The sequence below is a fragment of the Nyctereutes procyonoides genome, unplaced genomic scaffold, assembly GCF_905146905.1.
Source record: "Nyctereutes procyonoides isolate TBG_1078 unplaced genomic scaffold, NYPRO_anot_genome, whole genome shotgun sequence".
Taxonomy (NCBI): domain Eukaryota; kingdom Metazoa; phylum Chordata; class Mammalia; order Carnivora; family Canidae; genus Nyctereutes; species Nyctereutes procyonoides.
Window position 1 is genome coordinate 73,365,336 of NW_026575140.1, and position 27,632 is coordinate 73,392,967.

At 54.8% G+C, this 27,632-nt stretch overlaps 1 protein-coding gene across 14 annotated transcripts in view; it reads left to right on the forward strand.

Moving 5' to 3' along the window:
• The window catches only part of CEP164 (centrosomal protein 164), a 64,708-nt gene extending 37,535 nt beyond the window's left edge, over positions 1 to 27,173 (forward strand). For 9 of the 14 annotated variants that reach the window (XM_055305937.1, XM_055305940.1, XM_055305943.1 and 6 more), the window contains 24 exons: positions 1,110 to 1,193; positions 5,396 to 5,481; positions 6,397 to 6,570; positions 7,450 to 7,596; positions 9,150 to 9,287; positions 12,428 to 12,628; positions 14,779 to 14,910; positions 14,997 to 15,213; positions 16,194 to 16,271; positions 16,510 to 16,641; positions 16,963 to 17,085; positions 18,103 to 18,246; positions 18,698 to 18,781; positions 18,930 to 18,998; positions 19,333 to 19,508; positions 19,843 to 19,969; positions 20,249 to 20,316; positions 20,765 to 20,972; positions 21,710 to 21,817; positions 22,281 to 22,395; positions 22,829 to 23,176; positions 23,886 to 23,952; positions 24,791 to 24,913; positions 25,103 to 27,173. In XM_055305937.1, the coding sequence (XP_055161912.1) occupies positions 1,110 to 1,193; positions 5,396 to 5,481; positions 6,397 to 6,570; positions 7,450 to 7,596; positions 9,150 to 9,287; positions 12,428 to 12,628; positions 14,779 to 14,910; positions 14,997 to 15,213; positions 16,194 to 16,271; positions 16,510 to 16,641; positions 16,963 to 17,085; positions 18,103 to 18,246; positions 18,698 to 18,781; positions 18,930 to 18,998; positions 19,333 to 19,508; positions 19,843 to 19,969; positions 20,249 to 20,316; positions 20,765 to 20,972; positions 21,710 to 21,817; positions 22,281 to 22,395; positions 22,829 to 23,176; positions 23,886 to 23,952; positions 24,791 to 24,913; positions 25,103 to 25,199 (3,246 nt within the window). In that variant the 3' untranslated portion in view covers positions 25,200 to 27,173. The remainder of the gene's footprint in view (positions 1 to 1,109; positions 1,194 to 5,395; positions 5,482 to 6,396; positions 6,571 to 7,449; positions 7,597 to 9,149; positions 9,288 to 12,427; positions 12,629 to 14,778; positions 14,911 to 14,996; positions 15,214 to 16,193; positions 16,272 to 16,509; positions 16,642 to 16,962; positions 17,086 to 18,102; positions 18,247 to 18,697; positions 18,782 to 18,929; positions 18,999 to 19,332; positions 19,509 to 19,842; positions 19,970 to 20,248; positions 20,317 to 20,764; positions 20,973 to 21,709; positions 21,818 to 22,280; positions 22,396 to 22,828; positions 23,177 to 23,885; positions 23,953 to 24,790; positions 24,914 to 25,102) is intronic. The other 5 variants (XM_055305941.1, XM_055305942.1, XM_055305944.1 and 2 more) reach the window with 5 other exon arrangements.
• The last annotated feature ends 459 nt before the right edge of the window (positions 27,174 to 27,632 follow it).

The following is a 27,632-nucleotide window of genomic DNA, read 5'->3' on the forward strand; positions in this document are numbered from 1 at the left end:
ATTTTTCTTCTCTACGGGAGTGGGTGGAGGAAGCCATGGACAGCAGGACCAGACCTTGGCCCGGGCATCCTGCCATTTATCAGGGTTGATGACAGAGCTATCCCTATTAGCACGCTGTCAGGTAGCAATCCTTCACTTAGCCCAGCAGGGCTCTTAGGCTCAGAGGGGGCAGGATCATGGTCCTGTGGCAGTCAGAGGGCAGCAGGGAACTGGCACTTGTGTGGGCACTTGCTGGCTGCCCCCAAAGAGAAGCCTGCAGAGGAAGCGCCGCTAATGAATCCCCATTGTCTGGAGAAAGCAAGCTGTGAACAGCCCACCATCCCTTGCTTCCAGGCTGCCCACAGGTCTTCTGGGCACTTTTTGGGTACCCAGTTTGGATACTAGGAGGGCGAAACAGCTGCAAAGTGACATGCTTTGCAGCATGTATCATGCAAAGAGCTTGGGCTTTGAAGTCAGCCCAGGGTACATCTGACCACCAGCCCCATTGCTAATCAGCTGTATGACCTTGGGCAAATTACGTGTGCTCTCAGACCTGCTTCCCAGTCTGTGAGAGGCTGCGAGAGTATCAGTCTCACAGGCTTATGTTTCCCCCATGGTTTTATTATGAAAAATTTCAGACATACAGAAAAATTAAAAGGATTTTTAATTTTTTTTATTTTATTATTTTTTATTTTTTATGATAGGCACACAGTGAGAGAGAGAGAGGCAGAGACATAGGCAGAGGGAGAAGCAGGCTCCATGCACCGGGAGCCTGACGTGGGATTCGATCCCGGGTCTCCAGGATCGCGCCCTGGGCCAAAGGCAGGCGCCAAACCGCTGCGCCACCCAGGGATCCCTAAAAGGATTTTTAAGTGAATCCATACATCCTGACCACCTAGAGTCTACAGTGAACATTTTAACTATACTTGCTGTATGATATGTAGCACATATCTTTCTAGACTACTCCCAGTGTTATTTTGAAGACGAGAATAACTAGTAGAAATGGAAATGTTTTGCACAGTGCCTGGCCTGTAGTAGGCAGCTGTCTGGAAGGTGGGGTGGGGTGGAGGAGAGGCCCCGGTGGATGCTGGGACAGGTGCAGCGTTGACCTGCCCTTCCACTGTCTCTAGGACTTTGGTTTCCGCAGCCGGATATCGGAGCAACTGCTGGATGTTGATGTGCTTTCCCCAGTCCTGGATGGAGCCTGCTGGGAGGTGAGTCTCTTGGGGTTGTGGATAACCCCCAGCTGAACCCTGCCCATTCCTGGGTACATTTCTGGGAGCTCCCTCCCTTCTAATTCAATAAGGTATGGCCCTGACTGTGCCTGTGATGGGCTTCCAATCATTTCTGCTCTTGGCTGCTCTGAATTAAGCCATCCTTCCTGTCCCTGCAACATACATCAGTTTATTGGTTTATTTAGCAACTGAGGGCTGACCACTTGCTTATGTGCAAAGCACTGTGGATTTCAAGGCATTTCCCAACTTGGCCCATCCAGCCTCTGCAGGCTCACCCTCAGCCCACAGGCCATGCCCTGGCTGTGCCCACCACTCACCATTCCTGGGGCACCCCAGCCACCTCCTTCACTGCTCCACCTGCTGTTCTGCTTCCTCTTTTGTCCGAACTCTTTCTTGGTCTTGGAGGCCCACCTCTGATGTCACCTCCTTCAAGTAGAATGGATTGTTCCGTCCCTTGGCTCCCCTCATTGCTGCTGCTTTTGTTTTATGGTTCTTGGGTTTCTCTCCCCATTAGACATAAGCTCTGTGTGGGCACGTGGGACGTCTGGCACCCAGAACGGTACAAAGGTGACTCACACACAGATCCTGTCCTTAAGGAGCTTGAAGCCAAGAAGGTGGTTTTTTTCCTTCTCTGTGGGCTTATTTAAGAGAAGATTCTGGCACATGGTCCCTGCACATTTAAGGGAATATTTGGTTTGGGTGAAATGGAAATTTGTTGGCTGGAACAAACAAGCTATTCAGGCTGGACCTTGATCACCCCTGTTGGTAGCACTGGAGGGATGGAAAGGTGCAAACAGAGCCAGCGGGATTGGTCAGGAGGGGTCCGGAGCAGGGAGGTTGTAGGCACCCTTCCCAGTAAGTAAGTGGGGAAGTTACTGAGTTGGCAGGTGGGGTAGATTTCCATTGCTCTGCCCCCAAAATCTGGCCAATGTCAGCATCAATGAGGGCTTTAAAAAAGATTTCTGGGGCACCGGGGTGGCCAAATTGGTTGGGTGCCCAACACTTGACCTCAGCTCAGGTCTTGAGCTCAGGGTTGTGAGTTCAAGTCCTGCATTGGGCTCCACGTTGGGTGTGAAACCTACTTAAGAAAAAAAAAATAGAAAGAAAGAAAAGGAGGACCAATTGCTAGGTCCTACCTAAAACCCAATGAGGCCTGCAGCGTTTTTTGAAGAGGTGGGAGGAATTGTGCCACTTGGTATAAAGGAACAGTGGGGCCTGGCTCGAATGTGGACAGCCCTAGCAGAGGAAGCCCGAAGCTGTAGCTCGTGCCCAGCGTCCTGGGGCACAGAGCAGTGCCAGGCGCTCTGGCTGGCAGGCCGTACAGACACCTCTCCTGCCCCGTGGGCCTGAGTCCTCAGCCCTCTCCTGTCTTCAGGACATGGACGGGTTGAGTGGGGAGGTGGAGCTGGAAGAACCAGAATCGGCCCTTTGTGGGTCAGACGGAAGTGTAGGTGTGGTCCCCGTTGTCTTTCCTGTGGGCTCTGGCTATTTCCTAGAGCCTCTGGCCCCTTAGGGTTTGAAACTGAACTAAACTAGTTTCTGTTCACTTAAAAAAAGTATTTATGCAGCTTGACCAAGATGCAGTGGACATATTTTAAACCAGACATATTTAAAGTGTATCATTTGATGAGTTTTACCATACGTATATATGTTCCAAACCATCACCATAGTCAAGGTCATGATTATAATGAATTATAAGTGTGAGCTTTATAATACACGACAAAAATGACCATAAAGTTATTTCAAATGATGTGGAAGATCAATGTCCACTTCCCGCACAGGTAGGGGTTGAGAAACAGTTGCCATGAACATTCCTCATGGCCTATTCCAGGAAATTTTCAGTGTGCACAGTTATCTATGTCTGTTTTCTATTTCTCTTTCCTCTCCTTACAACAATTGGGACCGTGCCACAAACACCACTTGGCAAGATGCTCTTTAAATGAGAGAATAGTTAGGGAATAGACCCGTGACTTATTTGTGAGTTATTTCAGCTCCATACCTTGCTCTTTGGATTAGTTGCCTACCCATTCTGCTTTACGAAGGTTCCATGATGTATTTAGCTGAGGGCCAGGTCGTTAAAATACAACCCTGGAGCTGAGTTAAGGATCGGAAGGTGGGGTCTCGAGCAGCCTTGGGCCAGAGGCCTCGAATGTGCTCCCTGTATGCCCATTCTGAAGAGTCTGGTGGTGAACTACCACTCTGCTCCAAGGACCTCTGTCTGGGCATGGTCCCAGGGTGTCCCCTTCCCTCTAGTTGGTGTGCCAGTGCAGTTTCCAGCAGGAACATAGAAGACGAAACAAGAAGGAAACACGTGGACTGTGCCTCTCATCCTTTCCAACTCAGGGCTCGACCCCCTCCCTCAATTTTTATTATGATCACCCCGCTTTGTTATCCATTTTACATTTTAGTTTGTTATATAGATTGGCCTGTGTGATTTTTTTTTTCCTTGAAAGTGAGAGAGGGAGGTATCTGCTGAGCTTGGTGTGATTTGTAGGGGAAGACAGTAGTGAGTTGAACACTGGGAGGAATGAGGGGGGCATGGGGGCTGTTATGTACAGGCTCTGCCCAGGCTGATGCGATGAGGAGTGGCAGCACTGGCAGGGAGCCTTCTGCTGCAGGCACCGGGAGGTATTCACAGGCAGCATTTCTATTTTTAATGTAATTTGGGGGAGCTGGCTGTGAGTCGGCCCTGCCCTTCCTCGCCCATCCAGATGGGAGAGTCAGCCCCAGCTGCTCGGGCTCTGGCTGCCAGTGGAGCGGCGTGGGAGGCTGTGGGCACAGGGCTGGGGACACTGCAGTATGCCAGCCGGGCTGGCCCCCCACTGGGGAAGATGGAGTTCGTTGTCTCCTTCCCTGCCTCTGCTGTTAACCCTTGTGTCCCAGAACAGACGGGGCTCCTGTGAACATGACAGAAGGAGTGTGGGTCCTCGGATGGGGACGGACGCTGGCAGAGCTGGGTTTTTGTGCCTTAGGCTGGGGAGAGGGGAGGAGCAGAACAGGGGAACTGGCATTTGTGGCCTGCCTTCTCTGGGCCAGGAGTTGGGCTTCACGTACATGATCTAATTTAATCCTCACCATGAGCCCTGTGAGCTGCAGTTTACTGTCCTATTTTGTAGTGGAGGAGACAGACTTCCCAGCTAGGAAGTGATAGAATGAGAGCTTGAGTCCAGGCCAGCCACACTGCTATCCCCCTGCCACCCCACCCCTGCAGGAAATACTTGAGCTTATCAAGGCTAGCCCTCTTTTTCACCAGCTTGCTAGATTTGCCTAGACACCCAGGCTTTAAAATGAGATTTTTAGGGGGGACACCTGAGTGGCTCAGTTGGCTAAGTGTCCAACACTTGATTTTGTCTCAGATCATACTCTCAGAGTCATGAGATGGAGCCCCACGTTGGGATGCACGCTGGGTGTGGAGTTAGCTTGAGATTCTCTGTCCCTCTGCCCTCCTATCCCTGATCTCCCCCCACCCCCCACACACACAATGAGATTTTTTTTTTTTTTCTGATAGACGGTGTAATCATTCCCTCACTGGGAAGCAGGCATCATTGACTACTGATGGGACCCGGGTGCTTGGGGGAGCTGGAGTGGAGTGGTGGAGCACTGTCTTCCTCCCTTCGGGTGCCCAAACAATACCCTTTCTGTCTGAAATATAGCTGTCTCTCATTTCACTGTCCTCATCTCTCCAGGGACCTTTGTCTTCAGTGTGCTGGGCTGCTGCCTCAGTAACTTTTGCCCACTTAATTTCAGCATCCCTTTGCATCACTGGTACTGAAGGTCTGGGGCCTCTATGGATTTGAGGCATTCACAGATGTCTCAGCTTTTTCTTTGCAACTGCCAGTGAAGGCTTCTGGTGGCAGGAGGCAGGATTTTCTTCTTTGTGTGCATTCTCCCTTAGCCTCTGGCTTCTGGCTCTGCATGCAGTGGTTGTGGCATCTGGCTCATCCTCCCTAGGTCAGCCAGGCCAGCCCTGGGAGCAGCTGCGAGCCTGGGGGCTTAGCCAAAGCCCCCGGAAGCTCCATTATACAGTCGATAGGCCTTCTCTTCTGTGTCCCAAGTGGTCCTCATCCTACTCAAGAACCACCTCTCAGTACTTCCTCTTAGGCACAAGAGTTGGTTGGAGGATTAAGGGACCCAAAAGCAGACCTCTCCAATATACACTTTGCACTGCTGCTTGCCTACAGGCCCAGAGGCTGGGGAGAGAAGACAAGGATGGCAGCCAGTCCAGCCAAGATGAGCTGCAGAACAAGCAGTCCAGAGGCTCAGAGAGGTACAGTATGTGGGAGGCCGCCCTTCAGGGACCTTCGGGATGTGTGAACTTGGGCAGAATTCCTGGCTTTGGTGTGCATGGCTCAGCGTGCTCCTGCCTGAAGGCAGATGGTGAGCCGACTGGATGGCCTTGCAGAGTCTGTGTGTACTCGCGCGTGCACGCGTGTCCATGAGTGCGCCCTCTGATTCTGCACCAAGACAGGAATACGGGTATGTTTGGTGGGACTTTGTGCACCACTGTGGGCCAGGGCTGGAGGAATCTGCCAGAGGCTCAGTACTGCAGCTTGGAGCTGATGCTCTGCTACATCAGAAATGGCTGCAGCCATGTCTCTGTGTGTGTGTGTGGGGGGGGGGTACGGAGGGAGAGCAGAAAGACTGGGAGGGAGAGATAGGGCCTTCCAGCTTCTGAGGCCCGAGCTACAATGAGAGGTACTTCCTACCACCCTGGGAAGAGGAAATGGGGCAGTTGTTCTGCTTTTCAGACCCTGAAGAGCTATCAGTGTTCCTACCAGCTGAAAACTACAGCTTCATGCATTTTCTGTAGTTTGACCATTCGAGTCTGTCTTCTCTTTTTCTCCCTGTTTTCTGCTCAGTTCTTCCACCCCTGCCTGACCTCAGAGATGGTGAGCACTGGGTGTGGACACACTCGTGAGAGGGCCCAGCTCTCACCCCTGGGCCAAGCAGGTGCAGCACAGGGGCCCAGGAGGGCTGAGTCTGATCCAGGCAAAGGGAGTGCTCAGTGGGGAGTTTCCCCTTCCCACTTTGCTGGCTGCTTTGCTCCCCATGGGTATAGGGTCGGGGCTGCAGCCCTGCCTGGGAAGAGGAAGGGACCTAGGTCCACATACTAGTTCTCTCTGTTCTCTCCCTGCTCTCTAAATGGCGGGTCTTACCCTGCTGCTCTGGCTGGTCCAACCAGGTTGTCTCCTCCACTTTTGCCTGGGAGGTGGCTCCAGAGTCCCCTTCACAGCCAGGCCACCGAAGAAGGGCCTCCTCAAGCCTCTGAGGGGCAGTCTGAGCAGGAGCAGAAGCGGGCAGAGGAGCCTGGGGAGGACTCTGCAGGCAGCCTGGTCCTGCCCAGTTCCCTTCAGAGGTAAGGGGGAGCTGGCATCTAGTTGTGTGTGCAGGGACTGAGAGTGACTGTTGGGGGTGCCCGGAGAGGTGGAGGAGCTGGGCTGGGTTCACAGGTTTCCACTTAGTGCCTCACGTGAGCCGGGTGATGAGGAAACCTTCTTTCTAGTCCTTCATCTACAGCTAAATTTTGGGTGCACCATCTGATTCAGGGAGCCTAGAAACTCTTAAACAAGGAAGCATATCATGTGACCCAGCTGTCTTCCTGCCCAGGGGCTGGGACAGAGACTGTCTTCCCCCCTGGGCTGTGCTGTCAGGGGCATTTGTCCCAGTCCCCACCTGCCAGTGCTCCCCCCACCCCAGTAGTCATCCCACTTCCAGTCCTTTAGCAGACCCAGGTAGAGCCCCGTGGTGTGCCGGGCCCCTGCGGGAGGGAAGTGCAGAGTCCTAGGCTTCCCTAGGCCAGCCGAGGGGACCTCTGTGCCCCAGCCTGGCCCAGAGCCTGGCTTGCATCTGCTAGTTCTTGTGCTCCCCTGGTGAGAGGAAGGTGCTGGTGTCAGAGCTGGTTTGAGAGCACATCCAGTTGGAATGAGTCACTGGGGGCGGCCAAGCAGCAGCGACGTTCAGTCAACAGCTTCTGCTGATGACCTGTCATGTGCAGAGTTTCTCCTTGGGTGCCATGACCCTGGTTTGGCCCACATGGACGTGTGGGGGGGTGTGGGTGGGGGGTTCTTCAGTGTGAACAGCTAGGGAAGAGGCGGGCGGGGAGAGTGAGGCCTGAGATAGGGATGTTTGGTTGGGGCTGATTTCCTTGCCCTCATCACCATTCTCTGATGGGTGCACCTGGAGCCTCTTGCCTTCTCACCGGCCTTCACACAATTGCTTCCTTCCTGCTCTCAAGGGAGGAGACTTCAAGCCCACCTGCTGCCCAGGAGAGGGGCAAGGAACAGCGCTCTGGGGCCATGGAGCTGGGCCCTGGGCAGGAAGAGGCCCAGGAGCTTGAGAAGCAGGTGGCGGCCAGCCCTGCCCCACCAGTCTCTCCAGAGCTGTAAGGGCCAATTATATGTGGGTCCCTGTCCTCCGTGGTGTGTGCATTGCTTTAGGGCCCACCACTCTTGGGGGGCTGGGGGGATGCTCTGGCCCCTGCCCAGGGGTTGGAGTGGGGGGAGACCAAGCGTGCCCTTCATTCTGTGTGCCGCTTTGAGATCCCCAAGTGGGTCCCAAGTGGTGTGGTCACAGATTGAGGGTGGGGCTGGCTAGGTCCCTGGAGCTCCTGGTCAGGCCCTGAGGTATAAGGGTGGAGGTGACGGGGTACCTCCCGGGCTAGCAGAAACCTGGTAATCATGTTTCCCCTTCTACGAAGCAGTATTTTTTGCTTTCTTAAAAACATTTTTTTGAGGTATTTATGTACACGAGACTACATAAATCTGAACTGTACGGATTGGTGCACATTTACGCTCAGGTCAGATATAGAACATTTCTGTCCCTTCAGGAAGTTTCCTCATGCTGTTCTCCTCCCAGTCACCTGCCCCAGGTCACCACTCTTCTGTCTCATAGATTCATTTTCCAGTTCTCCAATGTGACATAAATGGAATTATATAGTCTCTGGTGTCTCTATCTTGGGCCTGGGTCCAGAGCTCATGTGCGTTGTTATAGCAGCACTGTTAACACTTAGAGATCACTGAGCTTTCCTCCTCCCACTGTTCCCTTCCCTCTCCCCCTTTTACAGACGATGAGACTGAGGCTCACAGTGAAGGGGTTTGCCCAAGGTCACATCGCTGGTCAGTTGCATAACCAGCACGAGACTCTGGTCACTGGAGCCCTAGACTTCCTGCTCAGCCTGGAACCCCTGTTCTTTTTCTCTGCGTGGAGAGACAGGAGCCAGGGTGAAGCAGTTTTTCCTGCCTGTGAACCTAGTGCCACAGAAGGATTACAAGTCCATGGGATTCGAGGGAACCTGTAGAGACAGGTTCGCACTCTGGTTATTTACAGGCGGCACCCCCCAGAGCTGGCAGGGTGCTTGGGCTCCTGACTCTGGTGCTCATCGTCCCCCTGCAGAGTGATGTGGGGACGGTGCAGCCCCATGTTGAGGCAGCTCTGATGCTGAGGAATGACATGGCCTTCCCAAGTCTCCTTGGTGACTGTGGACACTGGGTCAGGGTACTTTCTATGAGGACGGGAGGCCTCTGCTTTCAGAGACTGGAACCTCTGGGCAGAGGTGAGAGGGCTTTGTCCTGGCACCTCGGGGATGGAAGTGGGGCCGTGAGGCTCCTCCCCATCTCTCTTGGCTGGTGAGCCCCCTTACTTTGTGTTTCTTCTCCCAAACCAGTGAGGCTGCCCCTGCTGGGTCTCAGAGACACGTTCCTCAACCATACGCTCTCACTTTATAAGTGCGCTTAGGGGAATATCTTCTGTTCCTTTCCTGAGTCTTTTTGGGCCCCCTAACTTCCTGTTACTCATCTTCACATCTATGTTTCTGTGTGTCAGAAGAAGTAGCTCTGTGTGTCTTATTTGTATCCGTGGGATTTTAATTTATGGAGGTGACTGAGTGACAACACAGGCCAGTGCCATTCCGGAAGAATTTATTACCTACATTTCCAGAGAGAAGAGGGCATGCCCAGCCATGGCAGGCCACTTGGGGAAGGACCAGGGTGTGTCAGGAGACAGAAGAGTCAAGAAGGGAGAGCATGGCACAGAGACTTTATTGGGGTTTCCGTGGGAAGGAATGGATGAGGCAGGGTAAGTGCCTTGAGTGAGTGTGGGATTGGATAGTTGGAATAATTTTGGTGGGCTTTGGGCTGTGGGGATGGCCCTCCAGTTGCCTGGTACCCGGCCCTGTGTGATTCTGTGTTTTAGAAGGACATGGTTCTGGTGTGGCCTCCCTGGGAGACTGGCTGGTTTGCATACGAAAGACACATTCTCTGTGGTCAGTAAGGGCTGGCCAGTCCTGGGACTGGCAGTCTCTCCTCCACCAGCAAACTTTTAAAGATGTCAAAACAGGGGATCCCTGGGTGGCTCAGCGGTTTAGCACCTGCCTTTGGCCCAGGGCATGATCCTGGAGTCCCAGGATCAATTCCCACATCGGGCTCCCTGCATGGAGCCTGCTTCTCCCTCTGCCTGTGTCTCTGATTCTCTCTCTCTCTCTCTCTCTCTTTCTGTGTCTCTCATGAATAAATACATAAAATCTTAAAAAAAAAAATTAGGGATGCCTGGGTGGCTCAGGGGTTGAGCATCTGCCTTCGGCTTGGGGTATGATCCCGGGATCTGGGATGGAGTCCTGCATAGGGCTCCCTGCATGGAGCCTGCTTCTCCCTCTGCCTGTGTCTCTGTTTCTTTTTCTCTGTGTCTCTCATGAATAAATAAATAAATCTTAAAAAAAAAATTAAAACCACCAGGCCAAATGTGAGAGTGGACAGGATCTCTTTGATTGCAATCCTAGTGGTGGTGCAGCCAGTTGAGAATGTCCTGAATGCCACCGCCTCCCTCTGCACTGCCTGCCCTCCCTGCTCCTTCACTTCCTTGAAACTCCTTGATGGCCAGCCTGAAATGGTGATGCCTCTATAGAGCGTCCTCTTGGCTGCCGACTGTTGGAAACTGGGTCTCTCTGATGCTGACACCTGAGGAGTGGCCTCGAAATCAGACCTGCCTCTTCTTCTGGAGGCCTCATCCTCCCCGTTGTCTCCTCAATCAGCTGGGGCATCATTGACGGCCTGGGACCTAATCAGGGCATTTGGGATGCTGGAGCTCTAAAACAGGGACACGGAGAAGAGGAGGCCTGCTAGAAACCAGCCCCTCCTGCCTGTGTGCCAGGTGTACGGGCACGCTCACCGGTGCGTGTCGCCTGGGCACACGCTGCCATGCTGCCCAAGGCCCCGTCTTTCTGCAGCATCTGTCCCCCGGGCTCCACATAGCTATGCAGCCACAGGGGAGAGAGACATTAAAAGGTACCATCTCAGGGAAAAAAAGATGTTTTCAGCCAAGGCTGGAAATGAGTTGGAGGGTTGATGAGGCGGAGAGCTACGAGGGGAGGCTCTTTCGGGGAGCGGGACTCTCAGAGGAGGTGGCGGCCTCATCTCTTACATCTGCATTAGTTGGGGCTGTGCCAGGGGACCTGAAGCAGAGCTGGCCTGGGAGGGGGGCAGAAAATGGGTTGAGAGCAGAAGAGAACTGAAGGCCTAGCTCATGGCTGTGTCTGGTTGGGGTTAATGATTTTAGGAAAGAGGGAAGGGAGAAATCTTATTGGTATTTCAGAGACATCAGGAGTCTTTTGTGTCTTCCTTCTCTCGCTGGTCTCAAGGGGCCAAAATGGAATTCCAAAGTCCTTCTTTTCTTCTAATCTGATCCTGCCTCCTGCCTTCCATCTGCTGCGGTGAAGGAAAGGGGGTCCTGCGTCCCCAGCAGGAGCACTGGCTCCCTTCTTTGACTCTTGCCCCAGTGCTCCTTGATGGGGACTGTACCCACATGCTGCAGAGGCTGATGGGGCCAGCGTGCCTGGCCTCCTGCACCCAGGCATCGTCGGGGAAGGGTGGTGGTTGTGTGGCCATCTCTCATTTCTAATGTAAGATCAAAGGACCTGACCTAGGAATGCAAACATGCGCTGGCCTTAGGAGAGTTGCCCCGGGAGGCCAAGTACTTCATCCCGCTTATGCTCTCACGCCTCCAAATGTTCTTGGGTTTTTCTCTGGGCCTTTCCTTCAAGAATGAGAATACAGGGACATCTTGGTAGCTCAGCAGTTGAGCGTCTGCTTTCAGCTCAGGTTAGGGTCCTGGGATAGAGTCCCACATTGGGCTCCCTGCGAGGAGCCTGCTTCTCCCTCTGCCTATGTCTCTGCCTCTCTCTCTGTGTCTCTCAGGAATGAATAATTAATTAAAAAAAAAAAAGAATGAGAATACAAGGAACATAACATCCTTCATGACTTTATAGACATATATATATTTTTAAGATTTTATTTATTTAGTCATGAGAGACACAGAGAGAAAGAGAGAGAGGCAGAGACACAGGCAGAAGAGGAAGCAGGCTCCATGCAGGGAACCTGATGTAGGACTCGATCCTGGGACTCCAGGATCGCTCCCTGGGCCGAAGGCGGCGCTAAACCACTGGGCCACGCAGGGATCCCTATAGACTTATTTGTAACAGTATCATTATTCCTTATCTCACCACCCACCTTATGGATCCAAGTTAGCAATGAATTTCTTTTATCTGTTAACACTGAGTTAACTCTAAGCAGATGCAAACATGGCATCATCAGGGAGAGATGGAGTGGGACATTGTTACGCTCTTGGTACTGTCTTTGGCCAAGGGAGCCAGGCAGGTGACTACTCCCTTGGCCTTACTGTTCTGGACCTCCATGGACCATTTTGGGTGTTAGGGTAGGAGACACACATGCTGCTTCTCCTGCTGGCTCCTAAACCTTGGCCTGTGTTCAGTTCAGGAGGCAGAGCCTCTGGGGATGCCCTGAGCTGCTGGTGTGAGCCTCAAGTAGCAGGCAGAGCCTTAGTGGGGAGACGGGAACAGGGCCATGAACCATCCTGGGGAGGAATCCATTAAGGACAGAGCTTTAATCTCCCTGTTATTGCCAGCTCGTGAGCCACATCTTCAGGTTTTTACATTGCTCTACAGCCTACCCAGGTCCACCGAACCTAATATGGGGTACCCTTCTCCTGCGGCTCTTGGGGCTTTAACCACAGTGGGGCTTGCCCTAGGAACCAGTGCTCCCTGTATCTTTGAAGGGGTAACCCTCCTACTGGCCCTTGGGTGGCCTGATTTGCATGTGATTCCTGATCGTGGGCCCTCCTTTAGGATTCGTGTGTGTTTTTCTGTATTTATATAAAAGATGAGATATTAAGTCTAATGAAATGCTGTCCCCCACCCTCGGTAGACAATCTACAGAGCCTGCAGCTCCCCCAGAGCAGGGTTCGCTGAAGGCCATGGAAGAGGCCATGGCTCAAGAACTGGAGCAAGACTGGAGGCGGCTTCTGGAATCGAAGCAAGAGAAGATGCAGCAGTTGCGGGAGAAGCTGTGGCAGGAGGAGGAAGAGGAGATCCTCCAGCTTCACCAGCAGAAAGAGAAGGCTCTCAGGTCCTGCCCTTCCCCTTAGGCAAGCAGTTGGGCCTTGCAGTGACATGGGGAGCAGGGGGCACCCTACCCCAACCCCAGGGCCCTGTGGCCCCACTGAGACTCCTCCTTGGTGGGCTGTGCGGGGGAAATGGGCTCCCTGGTTTGTGTTTTTGGGAGTTGGGAGGCATGATAATAGTGGAGGTAGTGAACTTTTTGAGAGATTAAAGTCCCTGTGCTTTATATTTGTTAATTGGTTTAGTCCTGAGAGTGGCTCCTATGCGGTGTTGCTACCCATCTTATAGGGTCTATTATACAGATGAAGAGACTGAGGCTCAGAGAGGCTAAGTGACCTGTCCAAGGTGTCGAAGTTCATAAGCAGCAGAGTCTGATTAGCTTAGGCACTTGGTCCCTGGAGCCCATTTTCCTAACCACTGTGTTGTTTTCTTGGGAGTCAGGGCCCTGTTGGGACCCAGCGAGATTAGTAGGAACCACACAATCTTTTTTTTTTTTTTTAATTTTTATTCATTTATGATAGAGAGAGAGAGAGAGGCGCGCAGAGACATAGGCAGAGGGAGAAGCAGGCTCCATGCCCCGGGAGCCCGATATGGGATTCAATCCTGGGTCTCCAGGATCGTGCCCTGGGCCAAAGGCAGGCGCCAAACCGCTGCGCCACCCAGGGATCCCGGAACCACACAATCTAATGTGAGGTGCTGTTTCCTGGGACACAGAGGTTTCCATCTGGGTTCCTGCTCTTTGCGTAGCTGACTGGGTGGCCCTTGACAAGTAAGACACTTAAGGCTAGGCTGGTCTGTGTGGATGAGATTGTGTGTACATGAGGGCTATGGCCATCTCTACTGTGAAACTTCCACTTGGTAGAAATTTCTGGAAGCCACAGTTGAACTCATAGCAGGTACTTCTTGAATGGGAAGGCAGGCAGGGCCACCCTTAGTTTCTTTAGTCGTAAAGAAGAAGAGATTGATTGATTTGTGAGATGAAAAAGAGACTGTGGTAAAAATGAAGGACTTAACCTCTCAGGACCCTTCTAGCTCTGACATCCTGTGATGCCGTGTGGAACGTGGAGCCGTTGGACAAGGAGAAAGGATTTCTGGGGAATCCAGGAGGGAGGATTTTTATTTAACTCAAATTTTCTATTATAATGGAGGAGAGCAGTGGTGCAGGTGACTTGAAACAAGAAAATGACCCTAATTCTTTTTTGGCTTTGGAATTCACTAGGCAGCTTTTCAAAGACATTGTCTTCTGGATCATGTTTTTCTCAGGCTTGAATTCCCTGACTGCACAGCACATGGCCCCCAGTCATGTAGGGGCTGCATGGGCAGGGGGGTGTCTGCCTCAGATGAAATGGTTACTGTCGTTTGCCTGTAAATAAGATGTCCTTCATGGATTGTCAGCTCTTGCTCATAGTTTGGGGCTGGGTGATGCTGTTGAGATTTCCCAAATATTTATGGAGCACCTAGTTCGTGTCAGCTACTGTGTTCAACACCTCGGATATAACAGACTTTAAGACATGATTCTTTCTCTGGAGGAGCTCCCAGACTTGTAAGGAAGGGAGACACGTGAAGAGATGAATTGTGATATATGGTACAGAGTGGCACGGGATAAGGAAGGGCAAAGGGAACAGGTTGATCAGTGAACCCGGCAGCTCTTGGGAAGACTTCTCTGAGAGGAGGGAGCTGGGTGTTGAGTGGTGAATATCGTCAAGTCAAAAACGGAATTCTAGGGAGAGGCTCCAGCACGAACAAGGGCCGAGGCTCAAGGAGGTGTGTGGCGGGACTGAGAGGCGGTGGCTCCTCTGATGTGGCTGGAACGGTTGGTTTAGGTGGGGAATGAGAGGACACAGCACCAGAGCGAGGTTGGAGTCAGACTGGATCTGTCCTTGAGTGAATGCCATGCTGAGGTGCATCTGTAGGCAGAGGGGAGCCTCTGGCAGAAAAGTTGTTCTGGGATCAAGCTGCCTGCCGTCCTCTTGCTGTGGCAGAGAGCAGATAGTGTTCATGGTCCGTTCTTTACCCTGGAAGGTATTGTAGGGAGGCGGAAGGACCCAGATTTAGGAAGCTCTGCAGGCGAACTACAGGTTTTTGGAGGCCCAGAGTCAGAGACTACAAATACAAGAGTGGTTCCTCTGACAAAGTTCCCTTTCTTTTCCGTCCCAGTTCCCTGAAGGAGCAGCTGCAGAAAGCCACTGAGGAAGAGGAGAGTCAGATGAGGGAGGAGGAGAGCCAGAGGCTGTCCCAGCTCCGGGCCCAGGTGCGGTCCAGTGCAGAGGCAGATGAGGGCCGACTCAGGTGAGCACGCACTGTGAGCCAGCCGCCCCGTGGCGATGCCACTGGAGTGCACGGGTCTGTCCCATTCTGTCCCGTCTGTCCATCAGGGCCGAGCAGGAGGCTTCCCTGCAGAAGCTGAGAGAAGAATTGGAGTCTCTCCAGAAGGCTGAGAGGGCCAGCTTGGAACAGAGGAGCAGACAGATGCTGGAGCAGCTCAAGGAAGAGATGGAGGCCTCGGAGAAGAGAGAGCAGGCTGCCTTGAACGCTGAGAAGGAGGCAGCTTTGCGGCAGCTCAGGGAGCAGCTGCAGGGGGAGAGGAAAGAAGTGAGCCAGCAGCGTGGGGCCTCCCGTCTGACATGCCCCTGGGCTACGTGTGGAGGGGCTGGGTGCCAGGCTGTGTGGGGTGGGGGACCAGGCACAGAGGAGGTGTCTACATGGCTGGCAAGGGAGAGGGTAGACAGTGGGTGGGCCAACCGTCTGGGCCCACTGCTCCGCGTGGGCCTTGCTGTCCAGGGCAGGTGCTAGCCTGTCTGCATGGCACAGTGGAGGGTGTGGCAGGTGTCCAGGGCACTGACCAAGGCCAGCAGTGGCTGGGAGCTGTCAGTGGCAGGGAAGAGGTTGGAGGGGAAATGGCCTGTGGATTTGGGAAGCTTTTGCCACTAAAAGAACTTAGACCAGACCGGACGTCCTGCAAAAAAAGGTGCCCTGTCCCCATCCTGGGCCCTGAGGGGCAGCTACAATGACCTCTCATCTCTCTCCTGCTGTAGAGAGATTGCACCCTTAGAGGGAGGTTTTCTCCTTTGCCTTTAAGCCCTGTGCCTCCAATCCTGTTTCCTGACGGTCTGTCTCTAGATAAGAGGTGGAAGTAAGGAACAGGCCACATGGAGATTTTTCTCTGGGTGATGGTGAGCATCAGTGCTTAGAGAAGGAGAGATTCCACAAGGTGGGGGAGGGTGCCCAGGGGCTCAGACAGATGGCACTGGACCTCCAGCCCTCACAGCCTCGGGCCCTAGTCATGGGCATGAGTGTGACCTGGTATCCATGGCCTAGCCTGGGGGCAGGGAGGGGGATGGGTGCGGTGACCTGAGACTTATGAAATGCCCCTCCACTCTGGCCTCAACTTGTTCATTTGCTAGTTGCAGACTTTAGGGACTGAGTTATTCTGGGGGGGACAAAGATGTGCCTGTGGTTTCCCTTGGCCCTTTAGTTGGGAGAGAGTCTACATGGTCTTCCTTCCCCTGGGGCCCATGCCCGGCCAGCCTTCCCTGCCCTGCCTCCCTCACAGGCTCCTTGTTGCTCCCTAGGCGGTGGCAGCCCTGGAGAGGGAGCACAGAGCTGAGCTGGACCGGCTCTCTTCCTCGCTGGAGGCCAAGCACAGAGAGGTGAGAGGCAGCCGGCCCTGGCCTGTAAGGCGGGGCCCGCCATCCTGGTGTCTGAGTCTGAGCCTCAAGGCCCCTTCACTGCTACCAGGCAGAAGAGCTTGACCCCATGCCTGCCCCTGGGGCGGGAGCCTTCCTCCCCCTGCAGCCCCATGAGGGTGGGCACTGGACCCCTGGAAGGTGAGCCTCCAAGGCGGCTCTGCAGCACTGAGTCACATCCCCTGTGCTGGGGCCTCCTCAGGTTGTCTCCAGCCTCCAGAAGAAGATAGAGGAAGCTCAGCAGAAAGAGGAGACCCAGCTGCAGGGGCGTCTCAGTCGGGTGGAGCAGAGGGCTCAGCAGAAGGTTCACCAGGTCCTCCAGTATGAGCAAGAGGTAAATGCTGGCAGACTCTGGTGGCTTCCTGTATCCCTGTCCTGGGCACTCCATCCTAGCCCAGGGGTCCCTGCTTTGCTTTGGATGGCTCAGCTGGGGCTAGAACTTCTCGTTGCATTTTTATGCCTCCATTCCCTTGGGGCCAGGCGCTTCTCCATCCTGGCACCCCTGTGCATGAGTGGGGTGTGGTGTGCATATGTCACTTGTCATGCTCGTGTGATGTGTGTGGGTGGGGGGGCACCAGGGCGGGCGTGTACTCTGCCTTCAGGGGCTGGTCCCCCCTTAGGCCGGTGTGTCACATCCCTGCCACCTACCCTGCAGCTCAGTGGCCTCCTGCGGGAGAAGCGCCAGGAGGTGGAGAGGGAACACGAGAGGAAGCTGGACAAGATGAAGGAGGAGCACCAGCAGGTGGTGGCTGAAGCCAGAGAGCAGTATGAAGCCGAGGTGACTTGCCCCTTCCCCGGCGCACAAACGCACCCATCCCACAGTCCCTGGCAGCTGGCTGGCGCCCGGCAGTGGTGCTGTCCCAATCACCTGCTTACTGCTGCAGCGGAGGAGTGTCTCCCCCATAGCAGGCAGGCTCCTTCCCTCCCTGAGTGGCGGCGGCTTACAGATACTGAGCTTGTACCCTCTGCCCACGTTCTTCTCAGCCCTGATGTTCACGAACTTGTTTAGTGCCCTCAGCACCCAGAGAAGGTGAGGGCTAGAGTGACTTCCAGCTTGAAAAGGAAACAGACCTAGCAGTGTGAGCCCCCTTTCCCAAATGCACCAGGCTAGTAAGTCAAGGAGCTGAGATTCAAGCCCTGATGGTCTCCTTCCAAGGCCTTTAGCTTTAACCACCTGACACCATGCCATTGGGGTTAATCAGAATTCCAGGACACCAAGAAATAGCCTGGCAAGAGCCACACACTACTTAGAGCTGATCTGCCCATGTTCCCCCTTCACCCATAGGTGAAGGTCTACCCACGCCGGTGTGGCTGGCTCCCACTGCAGGTGAACAGGGGTGGCGGTGGGGCCTGAGGTTGGCTAACAGCTGGGCCTCTGCCTGGGATTTCGAGGCTGCTGTTTCTGTAACTGGACCCCATAACCCAACCTCTCCATACGGTCTTTCCCATGCAGAAATAGCTGGCCCATGATAAAATGTAGTTGTTTCCCTTCCCAAACCGAATCTGACCTCGCTGAAGAGCAGTGATAATTTTTTAATGAGTGCTCTTCCCTGGAGGAAGGAAGCTGGATCCAGTAGACAGCAGGACGGGCTGATCCCACAGGGGGTTTCTCATGGCATCCGACCAGTGCCTGTGTCAGTGGCAGAGAGGGGTGCAGGTTTTCTAGGGCCTAGAAAGCTCCTCTTCTCGAAGGGCTGGCCCTAGGGATCCGCTGGGGTCCCCTGCCTTACTGACCCGGAGCCGCAGGCCTGAAGGCCTCTGCAGTTTCCCACCAGCGGCCTCCCCTTCTGGGCAGGAGAGGAAGCAGCGGACAGAACTCCTGGGCCACCTGACCAGGGAGCTGGAGCGCCTGCGAAAGTCACACGAGCGAGAATTGGAGGCCGTGAGGCAGACACAGGACAGGCAGCTTGAGGACTTGCGGCGTCGGCACTGGGAGCAGGTCAGGGCTCTGGGCCATCGAGGGGCCCAGGGAGGAGGAATGGACATGTGTTGGGGGCCGGCAGCCGTGGCAGCAGCAGATCGGAGCCTTGATAGCTGCAGGTGTGGGGTGTCTCTCGCTGGCCATCCCCCAGCCAGGACACATGGCTCCTTTGTTTTCTGGGCCAGGGAGCATCCCCCAGATTAGAGGAGCGCAGTCCCCTCCCCCTGCCCAGGGCCCTGGGGTTAGCGCCTTTGCCTCTCTTTGCCCTGAGGGGAAGACACAAGGTGTGGTACTTTCCGGGGAGCCTGCAAGGGCAAGTGGAAGAAGGTCTGAGCCTTGCATGGGGGTGTGTGGTATGGAAGGGTAGGGTGGGTAGGGTGGGTAGGGACCCCCCCTCCCCCCGTGCCCTTAGCTGACACCTTGCACTCTTTCCACACTTATATTTCTCGCGCTGCCTATTTCTGTGCAGGAAAGGAAACTCCAAGATTTGGAGGTAGAACTTGAAACCAGAACCAAAGATGTCAAGGCCAAATTGGCTCAGCTGGATCTCCAGGTGAGAGTGGACGTGGAGGGTGGGATCTCCAGGTGCCGTTGACCTTGGAGTCGCAGCTCCCTAGGGGAGCACAGGTCCTCCTGCCCTTTACACCCGGGGCGCCTGGAGATGGCCAAGGGCCCCACTTCTATCCCCCGCCTGCCCGCAGGAGGAGACTGCCCGAAGGGAGCAGCAGCAGCTCCTTGATGTGCAGAGGCAGGTTGCGCTAAAGAGCGAGGTGTGCCAGCCTCCCCTGTGCTATCTTTCCTCATTCCTGTCACCCTCCCTGCCCCTCTCCCCATAGCATCCCGCCTTTGGTTCACCTGATCTGCTGCGAGCACTAGGGTTCCCAACTACATTGGCGGTATCCCACGGGTAGCAGGGCCCTCTGGCTGGAGCCCAGCTGAGATCCCCAGGGGGTGGGGCTGTGGAGAGTAGGCAGAGCCTGCATGCTTCCTGACCTCGGCGCTGCAGTGTCGTTGAGGTCCACCCTCTTTCCTTGGCTGTTCAGGCTTCCCTGTCCTACTTCCCGCCTTTGTCCCACATGTCTCCGGGTGCTTCTCTCCCACCAGGAGGCCACGGCCAACCATCAGCACTTGGAGGAGGCAAAGAAGGAGCACACCCACCTGCTGGAGTCCAACCAACAGCTCCGGAAACTTCTCGATGAACTTCGGGCCCACAAATTGGAGCTGGAGTCCCAGGTAGATGCGCTGCAGACCCAGAGTCAGAGGCTACAGAAGCAAGTCAGGTATGTGAGCATTCTGCACTTGGACTCGCCTGCTGCCTCCTGCCTGACACGCCTGGGTGGGCAGAGGTGGAACTAGGCAGAGGGGCCTTGCTGCATTTTGTAGGGAGTAAGAGGTGAGAGGCTGTGAACACCTAGGGGTCCCTGGTTCTACTGGTCATGCCTCAGCCCTGCCCCAGCGGCTTTGATGGATGTGACGGGATGGAGGTGGGCCTGCTGTCTCCCTAAGACCAGGGCTTGAAGGCCCCCCCACCCAGCAGTCATGACAGTGTGCTGCCTGCCCTGCTGCATCATATGACCCTGCCTCCCCCACCCCATCCCCCACTCCCAATCACAGCGACCTGGAGGCTGAAGCCCAGAGGAAGCAGGACATACTGAAAGAGCTGGCAGCTAAGGAGAGTAACGCTTCTGCACAGTGTGAGCTGGATCTTCGCATTGAGGACCTGAGGAAATCCTTTGGGACAGTGAGTTTTCTGTGCCTTGGAAGGGACAGTTTGGTGGGTCTGGGGCAGGGCTCTAGGAGGGGTCCCAGCTCTGCTTTATCTATGACCTTGACCTTAGCTTCCTGTCCTTAATATTCCCAGTCCTCCACCTCCATCAGTCAAACAATACTGGTGAGTGAATAGCGCCCAGCAGCCCCCAGAGCCATTACCTGTTTAGGCCCCTGGTAGGAGCTTTGGGGGGTCCCTTGAGCCTGCAGTGTATCTGATATTCAGTGGGTCTTTTCTACTGTATGTCCTTAGAACCAGACCAAAGAGGTATCCTCTACTCTCTCCCAGAGCAAGGAGGAGACCAACTTGTCCTTGGACAGGTGAGTTCTGATACCTTAGTTTGAATCCAGGGTTCCATGAAGGGGTGAGTTCCCTTCAGGGTGAAGTGAAATGAGTTGACTGCGATCGCCAGTGGGGCTTGGTTTGGGGACGAGGACCTGAGGGACACAGAGAATTTCTTTGGCAAGCCAAGGAGGTGCCCGTTATGACCACTGATCCAGCATCCTGGGATCTGCTACCCTCTGGTTGAGGATCAGGCTGGTGGGAGTGTGTGTCCCTCTGTCTGGAAGCCCTTTAGAGGTAGGGTGGGAGGACTGTGCAGGGTGCCGCGCAGTAGAGTGTGAACACCAGCAATATTCAGCCCAGCATCATTGTGTGTGCTCAGGATGGGCCTCGGTCGGGGCAGCGCTCAGGGGACCAACAGCAGGAGGTTCTCAGAATGTGTCTTTTCCCTTTCCACCCCTCCTGCCCTGGCCTTGCCACCCACAGTGTCCGACACTACCTCTCTGCTGAGGGCATAGCGCTCCGTAGTGCCAAGGAGTTCCTGGTGCAGCAGACACGCTCCATGCGGAGGCGGCAGACGGCCCTGAAGGCCGCGCAGGAGCACTGGCGCCAGGAGCTGGCCAGTGCTCAGGAGGCCACCCAGGATCCCCCAAGCGCCAAGGCCCTGGAAGATGTGCGCAAGGACCTGGAGGAGGTCAGGAGCCTGGAGGAGAATCTGCCTCCCTCATGGTGGGGGGATCTGGGGGGTGCTGGGCAGGTGACGCGGGTTATCTGTGTCCGTGAGGATGAAAGTGCTTTCTTCAGCGCTTAATCATTTGATCCTCATGGTGACCACGGATGATGTGCAAGGCAGGGGTGTTACTCTGGCTTTCTAGGAGAGAAGTACAAGGGAGGATTTAAAAATTTTCCATCCAGTGTTTTGCTTGTCCTTTCCATCACACTGAAGACTTGGTTCATAAGTGAATCCTTTGAGCACACTGGGCGCCAGGCTGACATGCTTTTCTGATCACCTGATTTCCAGTGAAAAGGCAGAGACCTAGTGCTGCCTTCTGAGGGTCTTGGTGGAGCCCGCTTCCTTAGAATTCTGTTGGTGCTCAGAGCTGGCACAGGGCAGGCTTCCCAGAGGCATCGGCCTGCCACCCTCAGGCCCTCCCTGCTCTGCTGAATGCTGAGAGTGCAGGGAGCGGGAGCACTGACATGATAACCCTGCACTGAGAGCAACCCTTGGAGAGTGTTAGGTACGGGCCCGGGCGAAGCATATATCTACCTCCTCCAATCCTTACAACCCTAGAAGACTAGTATTTCTCTTCTGCAGATGACAGTCTAGACTGAGAGGTCATTTGCACAGACTCACCTGGCTAATGACACGCAGAGCTGGGGCTCCAGCATCTGTGCTTAGTCCCCCCGCCCCCCCCATCTCTCTGGCTGCAGGAGACCAGGCATCTGGATGAGATGAGGTCAGCCATGCAGAAGGGCCATGACCTGCTGAGGAAGAAGGAGGAGAAGCTCATTCAGCTGGAGTCCTCTCTTCAGGAAGAGGTGCGACGTGGCTCCGGCCCCACATCTGTGGGTTTACATATATCTGTGCGGAGTGGTTGAGCAGACCTGGAGCCTCTTGCTGTGGGTTCTTGAGAGGCGCTGGCCCCTGCCCATCCCCTGATTGGCCCCTGAGGAGAGCTGTGCCCCGGGGGTTTGGAATGGACAGACCTAGGCTTCCCTGGGGCCTTGTCCCCTGATGCCAGAGGTGTGGGTGTGGTTGGAGGAAAGCCCAGGTGGAGAGACCCTGCAGGGGGGAAGGGGCCCTGGTTCTGGGGCCCTGCTGCCTGTGGTTTGGGCCCATGGTGCCCCCTAGCCCTGCCTCCCTTCCCCCATGCCGCAAGGCAGCCAGTATGGTGTCCCTCTTTCTGAACTTTGGTTTCCAGAGAGTGCCCACCCATTGCAAGGACTGCGGGGAGAACGCACTGGGCAGGCACCAGTACTGACTGCTGCTTGTGCCCCTCAGGCTTCAGAAGAGGACACTCTGAGAAGAGCCCCCACCAAGAAGGTGGTGACTTTTGACCTCAGCGACATGGAAGACATGAGCAGCACCAGCTCTGAGGCCTGCTCCCTGCCTCACAGTGAGTGTCAGTGGCTGCAGGGGGTGGGCCACAGTACCCACCAAGAGGGAGGGGTGTGGGGAGGGGCAGCCCCCCTCCTTCAGCCCTGCATGGGTACGCCTCTGGGAGCCAGCGTCTGGAGCAGATACTCAGTAATGCTCGGAAGGAGTGACCCAGCACACAGGGACTACGTGAATGTGCACAGACCTTCCAGTGCCTTCTGGGGCATGTTCTCCCTCTGCCGCTCTGGTCTGCAGAGGACATCTCCTCCTCCTTCCTTGCTGCTCTCTGGAGAGGCTTTTTCCCCTGGCCAGCTTCTGGTCTGCGCTATCTGGAATTCAGAAGCCCTGCCATCCCTGTGACTTCCGTCAGCTGAGGGGCTGTGGTCCTGCAGACCAGGGAGGGGCAACCAGTAGGGTGCCCGGGGCCCTGAAGCCTAGTCCTTTCCTTTCAGTCAACCTGACCACCAGTGCCGCCTTCCCCAACGAGTTCCACTATTTGAGCAATTCCCTGCATCAGATCAGCAGCCAACTGAATGGTGTCCTCAGCATGCTGGGCAGTCTCAACCCGCAGCTGCCACCACCGCTCTTCACTGCTACACCGGTGCACACCCTGGCCCGGGACCCCAGGAGTGCCCCCACGCCCACCTGCCCCTCCTTGGCCCGGGTCTCAGCCTCACCGCTGGGTAGGCCTACATCCACCCAGTGGGCCTGGGACCCCGGGTTGGGCCCCAGGCTCTCCTCCTCTGTGACTCAGACAGTGGACGACTTCCTGGTGGAGAAGTGGCGCAAGTATTTTCCAAGTAAGCCTCCCCCTTATTGCCCCTGGCTTGGGCAAGGTCCATCCCATTATGGGAAGACGACTTGCTGGTTTCCCTGTAACCAAGGGCTCCGTGGGTCTACAGTTTACCTGGAGCTTGGGCTGATTGGAGCCTTTCTGATGTAATCCAGAGCTTAGCAGAACCTGAAAGGTCATCCCCGTCATCACTGCCATCTTGTGCTTTGTGTGAGGGGCCAGGCATGAGTCAGTTCTGATAAGCCTCTGAGGTAGTGACATTTATCCCCACCTTACAGACAAGAAAACTGAGACTCAGAGAGGTTAAGAGATATGCCCCAGGGTTTCCAGAGAATAAGTAACACACTGGGTTCTGAGCTCCCTGTCTCCGTGACTTCAAGATTCTGCTTATAACCCCTCGGCCATATAGCTTTGCCCTGCCTCTGGGCGAGAAGGCCTCACCTGGTCTCTTAAGTCCTGCTGAAGAATGCAAAAAGCCATAAAAACATAGTTATTTGGGGGGGGGGGAATTTACATATCTTTTTTGTGAATCCTAAAAGAAAAGTAGCTTCAATTTTAGAAGTAAATAGGACAAATTTCTGTCTCTCATCTGTGTCTCACATCCAACCACCGAAACGTTCCCTGTTGCTGGTGTCTGCGGGAGGTGGGAGTGGCGCAGATGGGTTTGGGCTGGCTTCCACCGCCCGTTTCTGGACAATTGCCTCCCACTTTTCCAGCTGGAGTTCCGTTCCTCAGCAGCAACCCTGCCCCACTGGAGAACAGGCTGGGTTATGTGTCTGCCAGGTAAGCCTCACCGTGGGCTCAGGGTGGGAACCACACAGCCCTGTTGCTTTCCTGCACCTCCCTGGACAGGTGGCACCTCCCAGGGGAGAACTCTGGTCATGTTGCCCAGAGAGCTGGGATAGGCTCCAGGACCACAAAGTTGCCTGTGTCTGAGGTGCCTCTGCGATCAAAGCCCAGCCCACCGCGACCCCAGTGGCGGCTGGTCTCACCTGGCCTACCTGTATGGGGAAGGTGCCTGGTAGCACCTGCAGGGAGAGATGGGCCCCTCCTGCCCTTGAGCATGGCTTTTGTCTTTGCCATTAAGCTCATTGTCTGCTTTGTAGGTTCCCTTCTTCCCCGGGTCCTGCTGAGCAACATCTGGAGTGAGAGGGGCACCCTGTGGGAGAGACAGATGGGCAATTATTTAAACCTGTTATTAATTTCCCATTCATCTTCTTCCTTGCCAAATTATCCCCTGCCCACCCCCACTCCCTCACAGGCCCCCTGCCATAAACACCCCCACTTACCCTTTGACCCACTGGGGAGCTGATGTTAGGCAGGTATTTGAGTCAACAGAGGGGAAAGCTTTCGCTAATTGGCTGGGCTGGGACCAGGCAGATGTGGGAGGGCTGATGCCAGGAGTGTCCACCCAGGGGAGGGGTGGAGGGGTCCACCACCTTGTCCTTGGGGAACAAGGACATCCTTCCAGAAGAGCATTCCTGCCAGTAAAGGAAGCTTTGAGTTGCTGAAGCAACCCCTCACAGCCCCTGGCTGGTGTGCATAGAGGAAGAGGGAGATGTGCCGGCCTGTGGCCCGTGTCGCACGGCCCCTTCTTCCAGTTCTGTCACCTCCTTCCCAGTGAGCAGCTGCGCCTCCTGCAGCGGTCCCAGGCCCACGGCCCCGGGGTGGGCAGCCCTGACTTTCAGAGCATGATCGAGGCCAACCGCAAGTGGCTAGAACATTACAGGAATGACCCCACGCTGTATCCTTTGACTGCTGCTCCCCAGGCCGTGGGCCCTTCCTGTGGTCAGTGCCGGGATGGCTGAGTTGGGCTTCGGGGCTTGTGTTTGTACCCCGGGTGGGTCCAAGGAGGACCGCGTGTGGCCTTTGGCCCCTCCCTGGATGTGCTTAGTGGACTCCACTGCAGAGATTTCCTTCACTTAATGGCCAGACAGCTGTTCTCTTCAGTGCCCAAGCCAGCGGCTGGCTCCAGACTCCTGCAGCTGGGCCTGGATGAGCACAACACACTGAAGGTGTATCACTACTAGGGCCCCGACCTCTCCCGCGCCCGGACCAAGTGCCTGAGGAGCTGCCTGCGCTCTGTTCCTTCTGAGCGAGCGTTCTCCTGCCCCAGGTGCCCTATTTGCTGCCTGCCCCAGTCAGAGGAACCATGGAGGCCAGGGCTGGGTGGAAAGGATGGTGCCACTGAACACTGTAAGCTGCCCCTCTGAGCCCACATGTATCACGCTGAAGAATGTGGACTTCTGGGAACTCCCACCTGGATGAGGCAGCATTGACATGGGGTGATGGAGACCCGGGAGCCTTCAGGAGGGAGGACATGGTATTAGGAGTTGCCTCCCAAGGCCAAGGGCCTCCCGTTGGAGCTGAGTTGATCCCCTGGACCTGCAGGGGGCTCCATGCTTAGTGCTCCTGCAGTGATGTGCATATGGTCCTTAATTCATAGAACAAAGCCCCCCAGCATGTCTGTACCCTGGGGGACCAGGCTTTAATACCTCAGCCTCAGACAGACCCTTTTCTTTCTTTTTTCGAGTCTCCTTATTGAGCATTCTATCTCAGGATTGGGCCCAGAGCTCATACAGAGGTTGCTGGTAGTTGGCCCCCAGAAGCTCTGCTGCCTCTCCTCCCTCTGCTGGCTCTGTGCTTTCCTCAGGGGCACCCCCTTCCCTTCCCTTGGGCTCCTCCCTGGAGCCTCCCCCCGGCCCCCAAGTCTCAGGTTGCAAGCATACAACTTTCAAGAAGCCAACAAGCCCTAGGAAAAGCCTGGGATGGCTTTGGGTCCTCATCTTAGTTTTGTCTTTCTGGGCCGCCACGGAGAAGGGGGGGTTCTTGTTTCCACCCCTCTAGCATCCGTCCTCAGAGCTGGTAGGTCGGTTCTGAAGGCAGCACCTGGCACCGGCAGTGGGGATCTTGTGCCAGGTCGAGCCGCTGCCATTCTGGCACGGCTCCCCGCAGTCCCGCTTCCCATCAGAGGGCTCCTCGAGGGGCTGCAGGCCATGTTCTCGGACATCTGTCCCATTGTTTAAATAAAATGTCCCCGTATTTGTCTCAAAAGCTATGGGTTGCCCTCGCCTCTCCACTGCATACAAACCAAGTCTCTGCCAGCCTCTCACTCAGTTCTTTGTCCGGAACTAAGAAACTTTTTACCTCCCTCCCCCTCCACCCCCACCCCTTAGGCATCAGTCTACCATAGAGAAAAAAAGTCCATTTTGTTATTTGGCTCATGCTGTGTGCTTTGGGGCTAGCTCATGTGTTACAACCAACTCTGGTGACAATCCTGTGTTTTCTACAGCAATTAAATCCCTGCAGGTCCATTTGCCACAAGGCAGCTGTGTGAATGTGTCTCCTCCTCTTTGAAGGCCCTGGCCTCCTTCCTCTTAAGAATAAAGGAAGGAAAAATTAACATTCTCAAACCCCTTCCTAGGTGGTCTAATCTACTCACAACAAGCCTGTAATACAGGTGTGGGGAGGAAAACCCAGGGGCTCAGAGACCTGCAGGTCCCGAAGGAAGTAGCCTAGTTTCTGCCACATGAGAGCCCTTGGCCTCTCATCTGTGCCCCCAGAGCTGCCTGTCCCTGCTGCGTGGAAACCTCAGGAAGCACTGATATTCTTCATTCCCCGCCCCACTCTGCCACCTACCAGCTGGAGACTCACCGTGCCATCTCCCAGACTACTCGGCATCGTTTTCTGCATGTACACAAATGAAAGCCAAGCCCCCTGAAGCCCTAAGCTGGCAAAGTTAGGTGGGTTTTGTTTTCTGCTCCAGTGGTGTGAGCAGCCAACATAGTTTTGGATTTATAGCAACAGAATTGCTAGGAGAACCAACCCAGGTGGCTGTGTTTCACAGATTTGCATGAGACAACCACTTCAAACATACAGCTTAATGGAGCCTCCTCTGTGTCCCAGTGTCCTACCTGCTCTGATGAAGGGAGGGAGGAGAGATGCTAACATTGGTCGAACCTTCCGTGTGCAGGTGCCTTTCAAATATTACCTAATTTAACCCACTTAACCTGTGAAGTTGGTATGTTTTATAGATGGGGAGCTTCAGGCTCAGAGAGATTAAATGACTAACAGCTCAGGGTCACCCAAGATTTGAACCTAGATCTACACATCTCCAAAAGCCGAGTTATACTGAGCCTGCTCCCCTATGTCAGCACCTTCTGTCCTGATCACACAATAGTCCTGGCCCACTTGGTCTGAAGAGCTGGGTCCCAGGGAGGGAGGGCCTTCTAGCTGGGTGAGCAACCCCCCCTTCCCAGCCACTGCCCCAGGTTCAAGCTTTACAAGGCAGACTTTTTCCAAAGACTAAAACAGTCCCATCTCTCCCCTTTGAGATGATAGAGTCTAGCTGGGGAGTCTAGACTCCTAGCCCTTTGTAGCTGAAGGGAACCTTGCAGATGACTGGTCCCCTCATGTTTACAGTGGCAGAAATGGCCTAGAGAGATTATGAGAGTTAACCAAAG